Source organism: Aplidium turbinatum, chromosome 3 (assembly GCF_918807975.1).
Source record: "Aplidium turbinatum chromosome 3, kaAplTurb1.1, whole genome shotgun sequence".
NCBI classification, from domain to species: domain Eukaryota; kingdom Metazoa; phylum Chordata; class Ascidiacea; order Aplousobranchia; family Polyclinidae; genus Aplidium; species Aplidium turbinatum.
The window spans coordinates 31,407,671-31,425,401 of record NC_137474.1 but is presented as its reverse complement, the minus strand read 5'-3'; the positions used below and the strand labels follow the sequence as shown (position 1 = coordinate 31,425,401).

Below are 17,731 nucleotides of genomic sequence, written 5' to 3'. Positions count from 1 at the left end.
GCAGAACGAAAAGAGACAATGCAAAGATTGTTCTAGAAAAGATAATTCCATTTTATCTCAAAGGAAACATTCCAATGGTGCCACATAAAAGGGGCTGTGATAAAATTATTGAATTGATTGAAAAGAATGCTAAACTTCGAGAAATACCAGTAGACCGACGTTCAACTCCAAAAGGATTGGGTAAAGCAAAAAAAATGGAAATTGCATTACAGAAAACTTTCCCTTTGTGGACCAGAGACGCAGAGCAAGCAATCAAAAACCCGCAAGATATTAAGTTTCTTCAATCAATGAAAACTGACAGAGTTGCCTCATTTGGTGTTTTTGATCAAGCATTGACATCGCAAGTGAAGCGAAAGCAGACACGTATACAGAGACAAAAGATCTATCAAGCGAAGGCAGCAAAGGAAAGAGAAATTACTAGTGAATCAGTTCACCTGTCTGACAGTGACAGCAGTCAAGATAAAGAGAATGACATTGAAGACCTTGTTGTTCCATCACAAGGTAAAACTCATCATCGAGTCATTCGTCCTGGAATATCAGCCTTCATTCCACATCATATTATGAAATCTCCAAAACTTGTTTCATTAGCTACAAAAATGAAATTGACGCCAGCTCAACAGGCAGCATACACCCAAACAATCGTTGAAGAGTGTGGTGGTGACAAAAGCAAAGTTGCAGTTTCATATGCCACTGCAGACAGGTCACGACGTGAAGTTGGAATGAAGATTGCTGCAGCAGTTAGAAAAGAATGGATACCTCCAAGATATGCATCACTTCACTGGGATTCAAAACTCATGAATACTTTATCCAACAAGAATGTGAATGAAGAACGGTTGACTGTGACTGTAGGTAATGAGAAAGAAATGAAGCTTCTGGGAGTTCCAGCTTATCCACCAGGCACTGCCAAGCGTTCGGGAAAAATTATAACAGAGAAAAGCATGGAACTTCTGCAGATATGGAACTGTGAACAATCTATTGTGTCAATGGTGTTTGACACAACAGCATCCAATACAGGCCATGTGACAGCTGCTTGTGTTAGTCTGCAACAGGCATTAGGACGACCATTACTCTGGGCAGCATGCCGCCATCATGTTGGTGAGGTAATGCTGGCACAAGTGTTTACAGACCTGAAGATAGAAGCTTCAAAATCTCCAGAAGTATCTGTGTTCAGCAGATTTAGGAAAAATTTTGAAAGTGTACCCCATACCAACGAGGAAACACTTGCATTATTTGATTTAAGCTCTTATTCTGATGAGACAAAAGCTCTAGTACAGGAATGGACAAATGAGGCACTCCATCATGCAGCAGCTTCCACGCACCATCAACGTGATGATTACAAGGAATTCTCAGAACTGTGTTTGTTATATTTAGATGGTCACGACAGAGAATTCAAATTCAAGCGTCCCGGTGCTTTGCACAAGGCCAGATGGATGGCCAAACTTTTGTATTCTGCAAAAATTGTTCTTCTGCAACAACAGATAAATTCCTTACCATCTGGAATAATTACTAGCAACCAACAGAGTGTGAAGTTGCGTGAATTTATTACATTTGTGTGCCTGATATACAGTCCATGGTGGAACACTTGTGCCACAGCTTCGGATGCTCCTTAGAATGACTTATCTTTGTACAAGAAGTCTCTGCAGTACAAGGCAGTCAATCCAACTGTGTCAAAAAGTGCTGTAACAGCTCCACCACGTCACCTATGGTACTTGACTGCAGAAATGGTACCACTTGCACTCTAGCGATGTTACCCCACTACATGAGCTTCGCCACTTGGCTGACAGGCTGTTAGTATTAAAACCGAAAGATCGAGACAATCAGGAAAACCCAAGAAATCGCATTGGCACTGGTTTTGGGAAGCCACAATTTCCAATTGATATCACTCCTTCTACATCCCTTCATGATTTGGTCACGTGTGACTCTTGGTTTCTTTTCAGTGTTTTGCATCTGAATAGTGATTTCTTGACTGAAGAAGTAGATGAATGGAAGAAATTGCCATCTTACATTGATTCAAAAGCCAAAATCTGTGCCATTAATGTTGTAAATGATTGTGCAGAAAGAGGGGTGGAATTAAGTGCGGACTTTACTAATGCTGCCAAAGCTGAAAAACACTTTCAGAATGTCCTCCAAGTAGTAGAAACTGACAGAAAGAAGAGGCCAAACCTTCGAAAATGAATCATAACTGCTGACTGTTTGAATTTTAAACATGTAAACAATGTTTTATTGTTATGATGACCGTATTTCAAAATTTACATTATAACAAGGAATTATTGTACTTGAAAAATGTAAACATTTTTGCAAAAAACGAGTTTTTTTTTAATTTTTTGCATAAAATAATGATGTAAAAGTACAATTATGCATTAACCTCACATTAATTGTGCAAAAACTGTGTTAAAAACTTGAAACCCTTATATTTCCTTATCCTGAAATGAACATTACAATTTTTTTTTAAATTTTGATATTTAAAAAATTTTTTTTTTAATTTTATGTATAATATTTTCAAAATTTTCAACCTTGATGTTGACCCGGTACACATTATTAAAAATTTACAAAACTTTGACAAAATCATTTTTTCAGGAGGTAAAACACTTTTGTTAAATTGCCAAAATAAAAAACTCACAGTAAAAAAACGATGGCGGGTTTGATGCACCCTATTGTAGGGACGCTTGAGCACTGGCGCGGAAGCTTTATTGCCAAACTGTAGACATACAGGCAGGTTCGCCTAATGCTATAGGATTTCGTATGCTTTCTTGTGTGGGCGAAAACGAACGTTATTTGTAATACGCTGATATTCAATTTGCAAAACTGGGCGTTTTAGTTGAAGCAGTAGGTTAGGTTAGGTCATCACTTTCGTGTGCGGACGGTGGTGCTTTAGAATCTAGGAGTAGGCGCTTTCTCTGTTTTTGTACTGTGAATTGAGGTCTTGTTATAAATGTTCATGTATCTTTATTTTTGAAAGAAGTTCATGAATAATTAAATTTTTGCACTTTTCATAGGAAAATTCGTTTCACTGTTCAAGAAATTTTGGAAGAGGCTCCACACAAAGAGCCCACAGACATTGTAATTTTTCCTCCTGATGAATCCGGCAACGTGAGCGATGAGGACAGTGCAAATGAAGATAAGGGTGTCAAAAACGTTAACAGTGTTGGAAAAAGAATCCTGAACCAGAAAGGCGAAATAGTGATTTATCACAATGAAGATAGGCTACTCAGGACATGGATTTTGTTAAAGATATGGAGAGGCCCACATTTGATAACGGTGAGACAGAGCCGCTAAACGGACCATCCAAAGCTAACCCATTGCGTTGGAACCCAAGAAGAAACGTAAAGAAAGTACTGGCAACACAAGAAAGTGGGTCAACGCCCGTTGCGTTACATGACCTGGAAGAAGAATTATCGTACAACAAACCTGCCAAGAGACAGTTTACAGAATTGCCCAAACTAATTGGAAAAGTCACACTTGTAACTAAAAAAAGGAAGGGCCGTCCTTGAAAACTGTGTTTCCTAACTCATCATCAAGTAAAGAAGAGTTAACAGAAGAAAAGATACCACCTGTACCCTGTATGCGTCATAAACAGATAGGATTCAGTCTACAGCCAAAAATCAACTGGGGAAAAATTCCTCCTTTTCCTGAAGCTTAGAAGCCATGGTAATTTACCCATTGATCCTGATAATGTAAAAACGCCGTATAATGTTATAAAACTCTTCATCTCTGACTGATGGTTTTGTGAACAAAGTAGTGAGAGAGACCCAGAGGTATGCAGCACAACAAAACCAATCGGCCTTCCAGTCAAAGGTGGATAACTCCTTAATAAGAGCAAGTCATGCAATAATGTTTATGGCAGGATACATCACCCCTTTCACACGCAGGATGTATTGGGAGAGGAGAGATGATACAAGCAATGTGATGGCAAGAAGAGCCATGTCAAAAAAATCTTTTTGATGAGGTAAGGCTCTATAGCTATTTTTCCAACTTAAACCACCTCAAAGACGACCCATTTTGGAAAGTTGCCCTCCTTTTTGAAACTTTGAATGAGATAGCAGCCAAATTTGTTGAGTACGCAGCTGTAGACGAATCAATGATCCGTTATTTTGGTCCCCACCCTCTCAAGTAATTCATAAAGGGCAAACAAACGAGATTCGGGTTTAAAATTTGGTTGATAAGCATCCCCTCTAGAGAGCTAATCTAATGTGTCCCCTATGCTGGAGCAAAAACAAACATCTTCAAGTATGGATTGAGTCAGGGGCCTAACGTTGTTTATGGCCTTGCGGAAAGTGCTCGACTGATTCCTGGATCGAAGGTTGTGTGCGACAATCTTTTCAGGAGCCTGGATTTCATAGATCATTTGCCTAAGAAAGGGATAGGTGTTTTGGGGACAAAGAGGTGAAATCGAATGAACAATATATCTTTACTATCAAAGAAAGAGACCAATGATATGAAGGGAGATATGAAGCAACTTTACCTTGGAGATGACCAAACCATTGTTGTGTAGAAAGATTCTTGAACACGGTACTGTCTTTCAGTTATAGTAGACAGGCTTAATCATTTTTTCAAATTTTAGATACTCTCGTGATTCAATAAAGAAACTGGCCATGGATCAGCCTTACTTACTCAAGGTCTACAATAACAACATGGGAGGTGTAAACCTGTTGGACAATCTCAGTTCCTGTTATTCCATCCGCTCAAGAAATCGCAACTGGTACAGGGGTGTGTACAATTGGATTCTAAATATCAGTATAACGCAAGCTTGGAGGTTTTATAGAAAAAATTGGGGCAATCACGGAGGAGAGAGAGATATGGAAAAGATTAGCCTCCTTGACTTTATCCGATCATGTGTAGAAATGACGATTATGATCAATGGGAACAAGACATTTTCTCTCTACCATCGACGCATACACTTGCCAACCGTGAAGAGATCAGTAGGGACCAGGGCAATCATCTGATCATCAAGACGAACAAAAAAGGTGTCTGCAAATACTGTCACAAATGTACGTCATACAGATGCCATCGGTGTTATGTTCAACTGCACCCAGATTGTTTCGAAGTGTATCATAACTGAAAGGCATTTGTAATATTATCTGTTTAGATCGAGTTTCGTTTGTTCGTTTCTCAATAAATCTAATGAAAAAGCGATGCATTTTTATTAGAAATTCGTTTTAACGCATCTTAGAGCAGTAGTATTGCTTTTTACGACTTCAAAAATTCCATTACCGGAAAATGCAAATTTCGTTTATTTTACATCAAGCCTTCGTACGAGTGCCCAAGCGTCCATAGAGGGACGTACCATTTTCTGCATTCCTGATACAGATATCAGAAACATTTCTTTTGAATATTCATATTCAACCCATAAGGACCTTACACGAAACTTTTTGTAAAAATATTCCGACTAGAACGATGACCGGGCACTAATGGGTTAATCTAACAATTGAAATCAGGTGAAAAAACGGATATAAAATTTGATATTTGCAGTTTTATTAAGGAAGTTGCAACTACGGCAGTATAATAGACAACATAACAGGAATGACGTTAGTTCAAAATAGACCATATTAGCAACAAACACTAAACTGCATTAAGAAAGTTGAATGCGCAATGTGATATGTTTGGACAGCATCATGTCTATATTGTTAATATTGGCTGACGTCCAACATTGGTTTGATACGAGGTTAAGAGACACACAATCAGACAAACAATGGCAAAATATTTTGGCTTGAGGGTGTAAAAGTCAGCGCTAACTTTCCAATTACAAAAAGGGTAGACATTAATAGAGAACTATTTTGTTATTTTTTAAATGAACAATTATAGTAAACAAACAATCAATCAGAGTTAGACGACGTGGGCATGTGCAAAGGAAGGAGGAAAAAGGTTTTCTTCGAAAGGCATTGACTTTGAAGGTGGACGAGAAGAGGAAACGGAGACGTTCAAAAAGAACAGATAAAGGATGTGACAGACAAGGTCAGACTGATAAAAAGATGCGATGAGCAGAATGAGATGGAGAATACCAGCAAAGACAATTGCTGCAAGAAATGAATCGGCCACCCCACTAGGGAAAAAACGATTTTGAATGATAATAATTAATGAGAGGGAAAATATTCTACATTTTGAACAAAATTATACAGAATTTTTTAGTTTGATTATTATGTTAACATCTTTGGCTACTAAATCATGCAATAAATCAAAACAAAGATTATAAAAATGTTTCATTACCAATTACAATAAAATGCCTAAAATGTAACGTCGTCAGCATGTTAAAGCTTAGGTCATACTTCAAAACATCTATGGCATGAGCAATATGGCACAGAAATGTGTTGAAACATTTTGGAGAAATATTTTGATAGGGTGAAATGGAGAAAAAGGATTAAAACAATTGCTGCGCGGAAACAATCGGCCACCCCCACTAGTGGGGAACAAACCGACGATGGATTATGATGATGATTTTAATTGAGGACTAAACAAAGCAACAGTTTGTTGCAATATTGCGGAAATACAGAAGTTGGAATTTGTACGATAAATGGTATTAATACCACAAAAAAGTGCTCAATGCCAAGAACAATGCCAAGCACAGCTAATTCAAGTAGATTGAATCACTATATGAAAGTAATCTTTACAAGCCCGTTTTACCCTTTGCGAGGATGTTTAGTTTGTTGCAATTAAAAACGGGCTAATTTTCAGACAAGAAACTGTTACAATAAATCAGTTGTTTTACGTTGATTCAACGTCTGCAAACATTTAACTTCAACTCATGCAAAAAATTGATATATTGGTTGGTACTGTAGGGATGACTAAAACGTCAAAACAATTGCGAATTAAGCCAAGGTAAAGATATTGGATTTTGACGGAAAGGTGGAGTACCAATGCAACAATATCACCTTTAAAACATAGCTTGCAATGTACAAATACGTATACCAGTTCAATAATACGCTAAGTAAAACAACACATACACAAGAGACAGTGCAGTTCAATACTATGGAGTTGGTATGGGAACATAATGGGAAAAAATGCAACAAGTTTCAAAAAAGGACCATAACATGTCCAATTGCAATACTAAGACAAACCAATTGACAGCAAATAACCTAACTAAGATGGCAATGTGCTATTCAGTTCAACGAAGTGCCTTTTGATAACTTAACAATTTCGAATTAAATATTTCTATGATTGATTACAATTCTTACTCACATATGCAACCCTGGCAGCAAACCAAACGTTTTTTACATTGATTCAACGTCTGCACATTCTCTCTCAAATTTGCTTCAAAGAAGCCTGGTCTTTATCCAGAAACATCAGGGTCGACCAGTTGTTTGCAGCAGCTCCTCCACTTCTCTCTTGTTGGCATTTTCAATTTTTAAACGTCTGTAGACGTTGAATCAATGTAAAAATCGGTTGGTTTGCGTCTGAAAAATCACTGGGGAGACGTGTGTCCTTTCTTATGAAAAAAACGGAACCAAATGCAATATAAAAAAACGTAACGAATATTTGTCTGTTATTTTACGCCAGATGGAAAAGTGGGATACTTTTCCATTGATACCGTTGATTCAACGTTTACGGACGCTAAAAGAGGACTGATTTTTTGGCTGAGCCAGGAATGCAATGGATGTCCAAATTGTCCATTTGCTAGCTTTGCCAAGCAGCATTGTGATTCCAACTCCAGGTTGCGGGTTCGATACCTTCCCAATCGCAGGATTTTTTTTTCATTACAAGAGAAAGGTCGCCGGGCTAAGATCGACGGTGACAAGAACAGACATTATTATGGGGAAATTCACGGCTATTCGAGTAAAGAAGACAAGCAAATGCAATCGATTATGTCCCAACCAGCAAATCAGTCCTTGTAAAAAAGGACAGATTTGCTGGCTGGGGCGACGATTAGTGCAAAACCGATACAAAAATCGTATTTGCAAACGGCACAACAAAATAACGTGAACGCTTTCACAATGTGTAATGACAAATTACCAACAGGTGTAATTTTGTTACTTAGATTTATAAAAAAAGGTTTATCACCAAAATCAAAATTCTGTGTATAACTAAGTATTCAACTTATTTCTGTGTATATATACTGTCACCTAAATCATATTAACTGATTTATACAGAAGAATAAGAGCCAACAGCATCGCAAAAACTACACAAAACAAACATCTACTTAACACAATTTCTTACTATAAACAAAGAATATTTCAACTACCAAATACAAATGCTGGTAAATACACGACGCAATATTTGCAAATACAAAAAATTGTCCTTACATTGTAGTGGATTGAGTGACTCGATGGCCGACTGAGTGACTTGACAGTCGACATCACATTGAGTCACTTCCTTGTTAGAAAAAGTTTCTTAGTGAGCATTGAGAGAAAGCATGACATTTGTTTCTTTCCCAAGGAAGTAACAGACATGGATCTCTCCACACGTCTGGCAGCTACCTTCTTGTTCACCACCGTCAGGATGTCCAGAAAATCAATCGGCTCCCGGCTTGATCCTGAATGAAAAAGCAAGTTATCCCTAGTTGGAAGATCTTAATGATAGGTTTTATGTTAAGATGGTTGAACATGGCATAGATCATACATTTAGTTAAAATACATCTTTATATGTAAACACTTCTTCTTATTTCTGTTACATTTGCTTCATGCATTTGTTCTGTCCAGTTTACCATCAGAAAAAAAAGTCTCTTTTTTATAATCAATCCGGGCACGGAGTCGAACCTTGTCCGGGAAACATACACCCACGCCACTCTGCCGTAATCGGCGAAATGCATGTATTGTATAATGTAACATTGCAAGAAACTTTGTAAATACGAAATCTATATTTCATCGTTTTATAATCAAAAGGAAATTTCGCCATAATGTGTGATCTAAGCAGTTCTGAGAACTGCCACATCAATTTCATGTTAACATTCCGTCTAATGTATAAGATAATTAAAATGTTTTTGCAGATTTTAAACAATTAGGGCCCTACTTACTAAAATCTGTAGACCAAAAAGAAGTGAACAAGGACATTAAAAAGCTTCTAAAATGAAGTGGTTCTAAGTCAGTGGGTAGTATTGTGTGATAACCATTATTTAGCAATAGCTTCTTTTTGTACCTTTCTTGAGCACCAAGTCATCGATGACTGCAGTGAAGTCTTGCACGTACCAGGAGCCATACAAAGTATCGCGGTGAGAGTAGTATCCTGTCAAAGACGTTTTTTCAATGACTCAATAAATGCGCTAAAACTACTGGAATGATAAAATTATTAAGTCACGAGAATAGATGGTTCTACCACATATTGCAACGTCTTGAAAATTAATCTATGTCTTTGAAAAACTTAGTGCGCTTTGGTGTCGCAAAATATGTTTCGGGCAACATGTTTGTTAGGTTTATGCAAAACTTCCCCACCCATTAATACATAAGCCTTGCTGTTTAAAATCCAGGCGATTTATGATTTAAACTGCGTTGGTGGGAAGGTAATGTAACGTATGACTAATTGGCTATGGGTGGTAAAACCTTCGTTGTAAGCGTGTAGCTTAATCTGTCTAACTTCTTAGATTAGACAACAAAATATTAAGAGTATTGTTTATGTTTGTTTAAATGACTGAATTTACTTGTGAAGTTTGGCTTAATGCAATGCTCACTGCTATAAAGGGCGAATGTGAGAATCGTCGAAATCTTTTATTAAACAATTCCCAATAATAAGTAAACATTTCAAGGATACAAGATAAGTTAAAAATCTTTTAATTTTACAAAGTTTCTTAAAAAGGAATTTACAAGAATCGGTAAAACGTTAAAAGAAAAATTGTCTTTACTTTAAAAGCGTCAAATGTTCAGTAAGTTCTCAAATGAGTTACTGTGAAACACAACAAGTACCTTCTACAACGGAGTAGCAGAATAAGAAATCTGATCCAGAAGGAAGAGTTGGAGCTGGTGCAGCATCCACAGTAACAATGTGCTCCACCTCCCTGCTCATCTCTCCATCAACTGTATCCTTTGCTGGAGGAACCGGAACCTCATGCTGAGTCCCACGGCATGCCTGAGAAAAGATTTTTTTTTAGTTCAAAAGCTAGGTATGTGTTAGAGCAGAAATTTTTAATCAGAGTAAACCTCTTCCGCCTTAACTACTGCGATTAAACTATTCCCAACAAATGTTAATGGCTTAGTGCTGAAGCTACTGATTCTCCGGTAAATACCTTCTTTTTTTCTTTTAGTATATATACTGTATAATCTGCCTGAGTGTCGTACAGTAGAATTCAGTTATAGAAATTCAGTTATAGAAAATCATTCAATTCAGAATTCAATTATCTGCTACAAAGTCCAGTTATTAAACTACAGATAGAATTCGGCTATGGTGACACTTTTTCAAAGGTCCTTTCACATATCACGTGTTACTATCGGAGAGTTCTGCTGTACTTTGATTTGCGCTAAATCTGCAAATCTTCGATAAAGTTTAAGAAATAAATAAATGTGGAAAAAAGGTTAATAAAAATCATTGCTGTTGAAAGAGATTTGAAGTCAAGAGCCAAAAAGAGTTTGGAATACCCGGAGCCGGTGCTTAAATTACAGCACAGTCGAACTTCGGCATTTTTCTCCACAGCCTTGGTAAAAATTCTAAAACTTATTTACAAATATCTCAACTGAAGGATTTGAAACAGTCAAAGCATTTAAAACGCAACGAACAAGACACCTAATGAACTTTTCTTTAAAAACAACAGTGGAACACGTTAGCGTGAAATTGTAAATACGGTACGTTGTCTGAAGTAAAGAGAAATAACGCTAGCACCTAAATAAGCTTCAGTAAACAAAAGATTGCGCCACTATGACGCAGCGCATAGAATTGCACCAGGTGAGTTGTTTGCTACATAGCAGTGCTTACGTATGCTTACGCAACATTTTGTATTTGATGTCCTCGTAACTCTACACAAAGCCAATATTTATTTTCAAGTAGTAAACACTTTCAAACACATTATATCATAAAAAAATACCAAAACAGGCCTCGAAATTCGTTTTTGTTTACGGCGGACAAACGTGTCCGGTCTGAGCAGCTATCTCGGCGGACAAATTAAGTCTCACGGCGGACACACGAGTTTTAGCGTCGATCGTCATGCTTAATCAGTTTATCTTGATAATTCTTCGCCATTTGAAAAGACCAACGACGTGCGTTTGAAGAGTCAAAGCGCCGTGTAGCTGCTTAATATGCCGCATATCTGATTAACTTCTACCGAACGAGGTTGTGTAGCTTCTTGCGTCACAATGCTCTGGACACGAGTCGGAAAACTTCTACACTAACGCTACTATTTTCTGCTGTGCAAAGTTTCACTAGGTTTTTTTTCTTTAAGTTTATTTTTGCGTGTCATGTGAGCGAAAGTGAATTTTCCCTGGACCTTTTTTTTACTTACTGTACGTAATACCAAAACTTAACAAATTTTGCTGCATCTTGCTGTAATAGCCTACTCGTATAATCTAATTTTGTAACCAACCTTGGCTTATCAATATTACTCGGAGATCAAAGCCAGACATTGTGACTTAAGACTTGAACTAAGTTGCGCGTGATTGCTGTAGAAAAATCGTACCGTACTCCTATCGATTCTTAGCGAAGAATTAACCTTTGTTACGCTGATTCGATGTCATCAATCGTTGAAGCAACGTAAAAATCGAAAGTTTTCCTGCTTGAATGGAAGCTGAGGATATCGTACAGTATTTTAATTTTCTAGATGCGCGCTAGAATGCGCGAGGAATTATATTCTCGCAAGTCGCAACAATTGTTCGACGTTCGTGCTATGCAATGACGATTTGTATCGCTAGTTCCTATGTTATTTCTCGGCGGACAAATATGACCGATCTAGATGGTACTTCCCGCGGACATCACATGCTGTGACGGCGGACATGACCGCCGTGTCCGCCGTGAATTTCGAGGCCTGCAAAACTACTTTAAGAATCAAGGCCAGTAACTTGAGACAAAGAGCACATTTTCATCAGTGAGCATTATCTTGGGATTAGAAAAAAAACTATTTGGCTAAAAGTATACTTTTATCTACCCGTCTCTGGTATGATAAACACACTCAAAACTACCTGAAATATGAAAATCTTTGGCTTTGCTGCCAAAGAAGGGCACACGTTTCCACGAAATTGATTGACAATGCTTTTTATCTTGATGGTTCCATCGGTACCATAGATGCAGCCGTCGTCCCCATGGCTTAATATGGCGCACATGAAGCAATCGTTCCCCGTGTGGTCTTCTTGAGCCATAAATCGTATTACCTGACAGAGAAAACATTCAACACATGTTGTTTTCAGAAAATCTGTAAACAATGATCCCGCGGTTGCGTAAATTGCAAAGTGTAAATATTATATTTATTAAACAAGAACGTTAATTATCAGCATGAGCAAAACAAGTCTTTGCTGTGTTTAAATTGTTCTGGTGCCCACCATAGAAGTTTACAATAAAATCAAACCAGTGTGCATGTAGAAATTTCGTCTCCGAGTCTTTTCCTAGAAACTTGACATGACAAGTCTATAAATCATTTCAATAACATTTACAACTTGCAACCTACGATCTAGTTACCTCTAAAAGTTGAACACAGGTCGTATCCTTGTACACAGAAACTTCAAAACCTAGTTTTTTGAAAGTGTTTCTCAAGTTTCTGGCGTCAACATCCGTTCCTGTTCTTTTATTCATACCTGAAAACAAATGCGATTAATCATAAATCATCAAATGACTTTTAGCCTCATTGAGTTTGAGAACCTTAAAATACGATAACTTAAGTTACTCCAATTGACTTGCCAGAAGTTTAACTGAAGTTTTGCAAGAATGTTTTAAAAAGTTGCAAAAAAACGGTCATTGCCATTAACCCTTAGAAGGTTGAGCTCCTGGAGTCTTGCTCAGTTTTTTTTTGGGGGGGGGGGATGTCGATTCTTCTTATGCTTTAGGAGTGATATCTCTGTTATTTTTTAATTAAGGCACGTTTTCAAAATTTGGGATTTACTTTGTAAAATTATTCACGCTGAGCATATCCAAAAATTAAAACTATGTGAATTTTAGAACTGCTCATATACGTTGAAATGTTGAGGTGACTTATGACTGTTATTGTAGCGTGAGTTTACATATTATTTTTTGGTAAAGTAATGAAGAACATGCATTGTAATGTTGTGATTAAATTTTTTTTACATAATTTTACATACAGCCAATTCCTTTCACGTTGTGGAACAGTTAGGATTAACGAGACATGGGCCAATTTAATTACTTTCATCCAGCTGGTGGGAAAATTTTGAACAATAGAATATGAAATATTTCACGGAATGTGCTGAGAAATGCCTTACCGGTATATCTCTCAATTTATAACCTTTATTCGATCAAAATTTCAGCTCAATAGAGGTGAATAAAAGTTTAGAAAAGTCAAGAAATCTCGTAGTTGCAGCCTGAGTGGTTTTAGAGATACAACTGTTGATACAAAACAGTTGAATTGACAGCCCCCCCCCCCCCCAAACTTCAAAGGGTTAAATAGTTTAGCAAAGTTTTGCATGCTCTTTATGTTATGCTTAATCAATCACATTTATTTTATGATTTCAGTGAGAAGACATCGATACCTGTGGTCCAATGAAAGTTTTCGTTGTTGATAATCACAGCTTGACCGCGACCACTTCCATTCATTTGGTAATAATCAATTGTGGACAATGCCTTTGGCAAAGAATTTTTCAAGCAAAATGGACCTTCGTCACCTATCCCGTAAGCGTCAACTTCGGTAGAAACAACATTCTCTTCCTTGTTGTTGTTTTGACTTCTCGCTGATGTTATAGACGTATTGGTCAAGAGTGAACCAGCAGATTGTCCATCTACTTGATCACGATTTGAGTTATCACTCATGTTTACATTAATAGTGTTTCAATTTTATAATATTTAAGATTGTTATAAACTATATATAAACTATATATATATCTATATATATCAACTATATATCTGAAAGAAAAAGCAGCAAACATTTCAATGCTAATTCAAATATGCCCTTTGCAAAAAACATACGCACAACATGAACCTTATTTCGGCGATAACCTACAAGCAGTACTGCAACATAAAATGCAATGAAATTATGTGAGATGACGCCACTTATTGTCTCCAAATCAGTTTAAATATTGACAGAGTGATAAATACAAGATTTCAGATTCGTCAGCTATTATGATTGCATCTGATGTTTGTTTGAGTGAGTAAAAAGATGACCTTTAACATACAGTAGACTTAATTCATGCAAACAACAGAGCACATAAAAGATACATTTGACAAGTGTACTAATCAGTTTCCGGTATGCTATATAGCTAATTTTCACAATTTATCTTCATGTCGTGTTATGATTAGGGCAACCAAATTTTTGACCTAAAAACTTAAAATTTTGACTTTATAATTTACAAATTTTGACCTAATTTTGACCAATAACTTTCTGCGTTTTCAACCCAAATGCAAAATACAAAGCATGTTAGAAATCAAACCGTAAGGTAAGGATATCTTCTTTTTCTAATGAAATAAAAGAAAAATGTGGAAGACTCAACGACACCACAGCTAACAAACATGTAATGAAAATCACTCGAAAAACTGCAAAAGATAAATATGGAGTGTCTTTAAATATCTCGAAATTACTGAGAGGGTTTTGCAGTATTATACTTCAACATCAAGTAACGTTTCACATTATTGCCTTTGAAATTCCTGTCTCTCGCCAAAATTTTTCCTAAAATGGAGAAGCTTCTCACTACTGATACAGAAGTTGCTTGGGAGTTCCTCAGCAGGCTATATAAATGTGATGAAATGTCATCTCGTCCCATTTTCCAATTTGACAGGGCGAAACAAGACTATTACCACAGAAATTGCAACAAATAGATTATTACGTTAGAATAGCAACAGAAATTGCAACAAAAAATCAGTATCTATGTAGCTTTAATAAAATATCAAATGAGAGAAGAAAAACTACGTTAAAAGAAAATTTTGACCTAACCATAAAATTTGACTTTTTTTTACTTAATAACTTTGAAACCTTTCTTCGTGTCAGCCTGAAATTTAGTTTCTGGACGTTTTATAAACTTTGAACAAGGTAGAAAAATTTTGACTTTATTGATTTTTGGTTGCCCTAGTTATGATTAATCTAACTAAATACTAGCTCAATTAATTTTGTTCATGAGTGTGACAAAGGCCTAATTAGTTTCAATGTGCTTCTATTTTAGCAAACTGAGTTTGCTGGTTACATGTTTTATGATAATTCCGAAGCATAGTGTTTACCTGAATACACATTACATACCATATTGGATCCAAAAGCCTAAATCATATATGAGGTGATTTTAATGCAAAACGTTGCAAACAGAATGCAATTTTTGAAAAGGTTGAACATCGTTGACTGTAAATAAAATCTTAAACTTATCCATTCTTCTTTGACTGAATAAAATAATCCAACAGGAATTGATATCTAGGCTTGTTTAACAATTCTAGAATAGATAACTCTTCAAAAATGTCAACTTAACCCATAAAGAGAAGAGAAGTAGAATACAGCTTTTCAACTGACAGAAAAATGCTTTTTTCAGAAAAGTATCACCGATATACCAAGCATCTTGGCTGACTGCACCCATTTCAAAAAGTTTGATTACGATGATTTACAGAGTATTTATGTTTGATTTGTTTTTAAGTCCAACTCAGATTCTTCTGCTGGTGTTGGTTTTTCTTCTACAGCTATTTTCACCCTTGACTCAACAGCATTATCATTCAGACTTGTTTCATGATTGGACAGAAACAATTCCCTTACATTAAATTTTTTATACTTTGTATAATCGTGAAGTAATCCCATTGTACACACCGTCTTTAATACGTCAACAACCAAATAAACTGTTTCACAACGACAATTGTAATGCCAAGTTGGACAAGCATCTTCAGCAGCAGATGAAATAGCATCTTTAACGTCATGCATATGCAAATGTTCATTATTGCGACCTCTGTATATAATATTAAATTCAGTTTTCAATTTATTTTCTAACTTTGGGTCAAGCATTTTTTGGATGTTTTCCAATGCAGTTGGAAGGTAACGTTCAGCTGCTTCTTTAATTTCTAAAATACGCGCCTTACAGCTGACATCCGCAGGGTGTATTCTCAGCACCCCTCGAGCCACTGGAAGACTTTTTTTCTCTTCCTCAATGGATTCGACCACTCGTTGCGCAAAGCTACTTGGACTGAATCCAACACACTTAATGAATACTATGTTGTTGCATCCGCTCTTGAGTGAGCTGAACCTTTGCACGTGTTTGTATGACAAAGCCTCTTTTGAACACTTGACTTCTTTTTCAATAGCAGCACAAATGTCTTCTTCATCACTATCTTCATCAGGCAGTTTTTCTTCAACTGACTTTTCAGGAAGATCATCTGATTTTAAAACAACTTCATTATCATTAGACAAAGAATTTACTGCGGCACATGAGTTTTCTAATCCGTCATTAAACTCACCATACCACTTGTTAGCAAAGTGATTGAACAAACGAAATGCATCATTTCTGCAGTGATTTTCTTTCCCTCTGTCATGGGTGATAACAATACCTTTACAGCCTACATCCAGTTTTCCATATGATGCATTCCTGCTACGCTTGTTAGAAAAATTGTTGGCATAAAAATCTTTTCGTCTTTTTCCCATTTTTCCTTTGTAACCAGTGTCACAATTTCTATATGAAACAAATACTATAAACCTGCAATTATACATTCGTTATTAGTGTGCAAATAAACATTAGAAAAGTGCAACATAGAAGCAAAACAGTTAGCAGGCCTTAAAACTCGTGTTTTTTTCTGGCAGCTAATATGGCCTACCGGGAGCTCCTTCTCGATGGCCAAATCTGCATGCTTGGAGGCCAAAATGCAAACAACGATAGCACAAGTATATAGAACTAAACTTGCAACAATGCCACAATGATCACTTAGTGTTGTTGAAGTCTGGGCGACGTCCTGCTATAAAATCGTTGTACCACGCAATAACTGCTTTATCGGGAGTGTAATCCGGTATTGCAGGACCATCTAACGCAGTGGTTCGCGAACCCCTTGGGGGTCCGTGAGAAAGCATTTGGGGGTCCGTAATTACCTTGATAAATTTTGGAAGAAAAAACAAATGTTCTATAGCAGTGGTCTTCAACCTTTTTTCCAAAATCGCCCCTTTGTTGAAAGTGCGGGTCCAAATCGCCCCCTCAAACGAGGCCTCGAAATTAACGGCGGCCGTGGCCGCCGAAGGGTTCAGAAACGGCCACCGAAAGTAAGCTCTGCTCGGCCGCAGGTAACTCGAGAAGGATACAAGTAACTATCGAGGGCTTTGTATGCGTATTGCGAAAGCAAAACTCGTTTTCTTCTTATTACCATCGGAGATTCGGTTCGTTAACGCAAAGCGCTGAAGCAGAAAACTAAGGTCAATCATAGACGTTTTTGTTGCTGGCCGCCGGAATCGCTTGCCGTTCGGCCATACTGGTTGCCGGGTGGAAAAGTTAAGTTCGAGGACTGCGAAACGATTGCCGTTGTACAAAAGTTCATGTCGCTAAAAATTTACATACAAAACTTCAAATATCCCAACAATATAAATAAGCAAAAGCAAGCACATTTTATTGAAATACAACAGCTCGTGGAAGCTAATTAATGCGACCCTTGCGCCTGGAGCTTATTTGCAAGACTACTAATAGCTGGGTGCAAGCCAGTCAGCTTAAGTCGAATTGCATTTCCTCCAGTCTTGTTCATGTCAGGTTGGTTTCGGTATTTATTTCTCATGTGCAATACTTCA

General features: G+C 37.0%; 2 protein-coding genes across 3 annotated transcripts; both read right to left on the bottom strand.

Annotated features, from left to right (window-relative positions):
• Nucleotides 1-5,461: 5,461 nt before the first annotated feature.
• On the bottom strand, nt 5,462-13,819 carry LOC145766350 (caspase-6-like). Its single transcript, XM_082578045.1, has 6 exons — nt 13,542-13,819; nt 12,520-12,635; nt 12,027-12,215; nt 9,828-9,990; nt 9,067-9,153; nt 5,462-8,464 (listed from the first exon to the last, which is right to left on the bottom strand). Exons 1-6 carry the CDS (start codon nt 13,816-13,818, stop codon nt 8,298-8,300), a joined length of 999 nt encoding a protein of 332 aa, XP_082434171.1. The 5' UTR covers nt 13,819; the 3' UTR covers nt 5,462-8,297.
• Nucleotides 13,820-13,910: 91 nt separating this feature from the next.
• On the bottom strand, nt 13,911-16,656 carry LOC145767027 (THUMP domain-containing protein 1-like). Of its 2 annotated transcripts, XM_082578757.1 has the most exons (2): nt 16,426-16,656; nt 13,911-16,344 (listed from the first exon to the last, which is right to left on the bottom strand). In XM_082578757.1, exons 1-2 carry the CDS (start codon nt 16,607-16,609, stop codon nt 15,596-15,598), a joined length of 933 nt encoding a protein of 310 aa, XP_082434883.1. In that variant the 5' UTR covers nt 16,610-16,656; the 3' UTR covers nt 13,911-15,595. The 2 variants fall into 2 exon arrangements, with proteins under 2 accessions (XP_082434883.1, XP_082434882.1); XM_082578756.1 differs by having other exon boundaries at nt 13,911-16,656.
• Nucleotides 16,657-17,731: the final 1,075 nt, after the last annotated feature.

Coding starts and splice junctions, on each gene's coding strand:
- LOC145767027 (XM_082578756.1), bottom strand. CDS start 16,609: ATGGGAAAAAGACGAAAAGATTTTTATGCCAACAATTTTTCTAACAAG.
- LOC145766350 (XM_082578045.1), bottom strand. CDS start 13,818: ATGAGTGATAACTCAAATCGTGATCAAGTAGATGGACAATCTGCTGGT. Junction 9,991..12,026: donor CAAAGATTTTCATATTTCAG/GTAGTTTTGAGT, acceptor ATCTTTTCTCAG/GCATGCCGTGGGACTCAGCA. Junction 8,465..9,066: donor TGACTTGGTGCTCAAGAAAG/GTACAAAAAGAA, acceptor TTTTTCATTCAG/GATCAAGCCGGGAGCCGATT.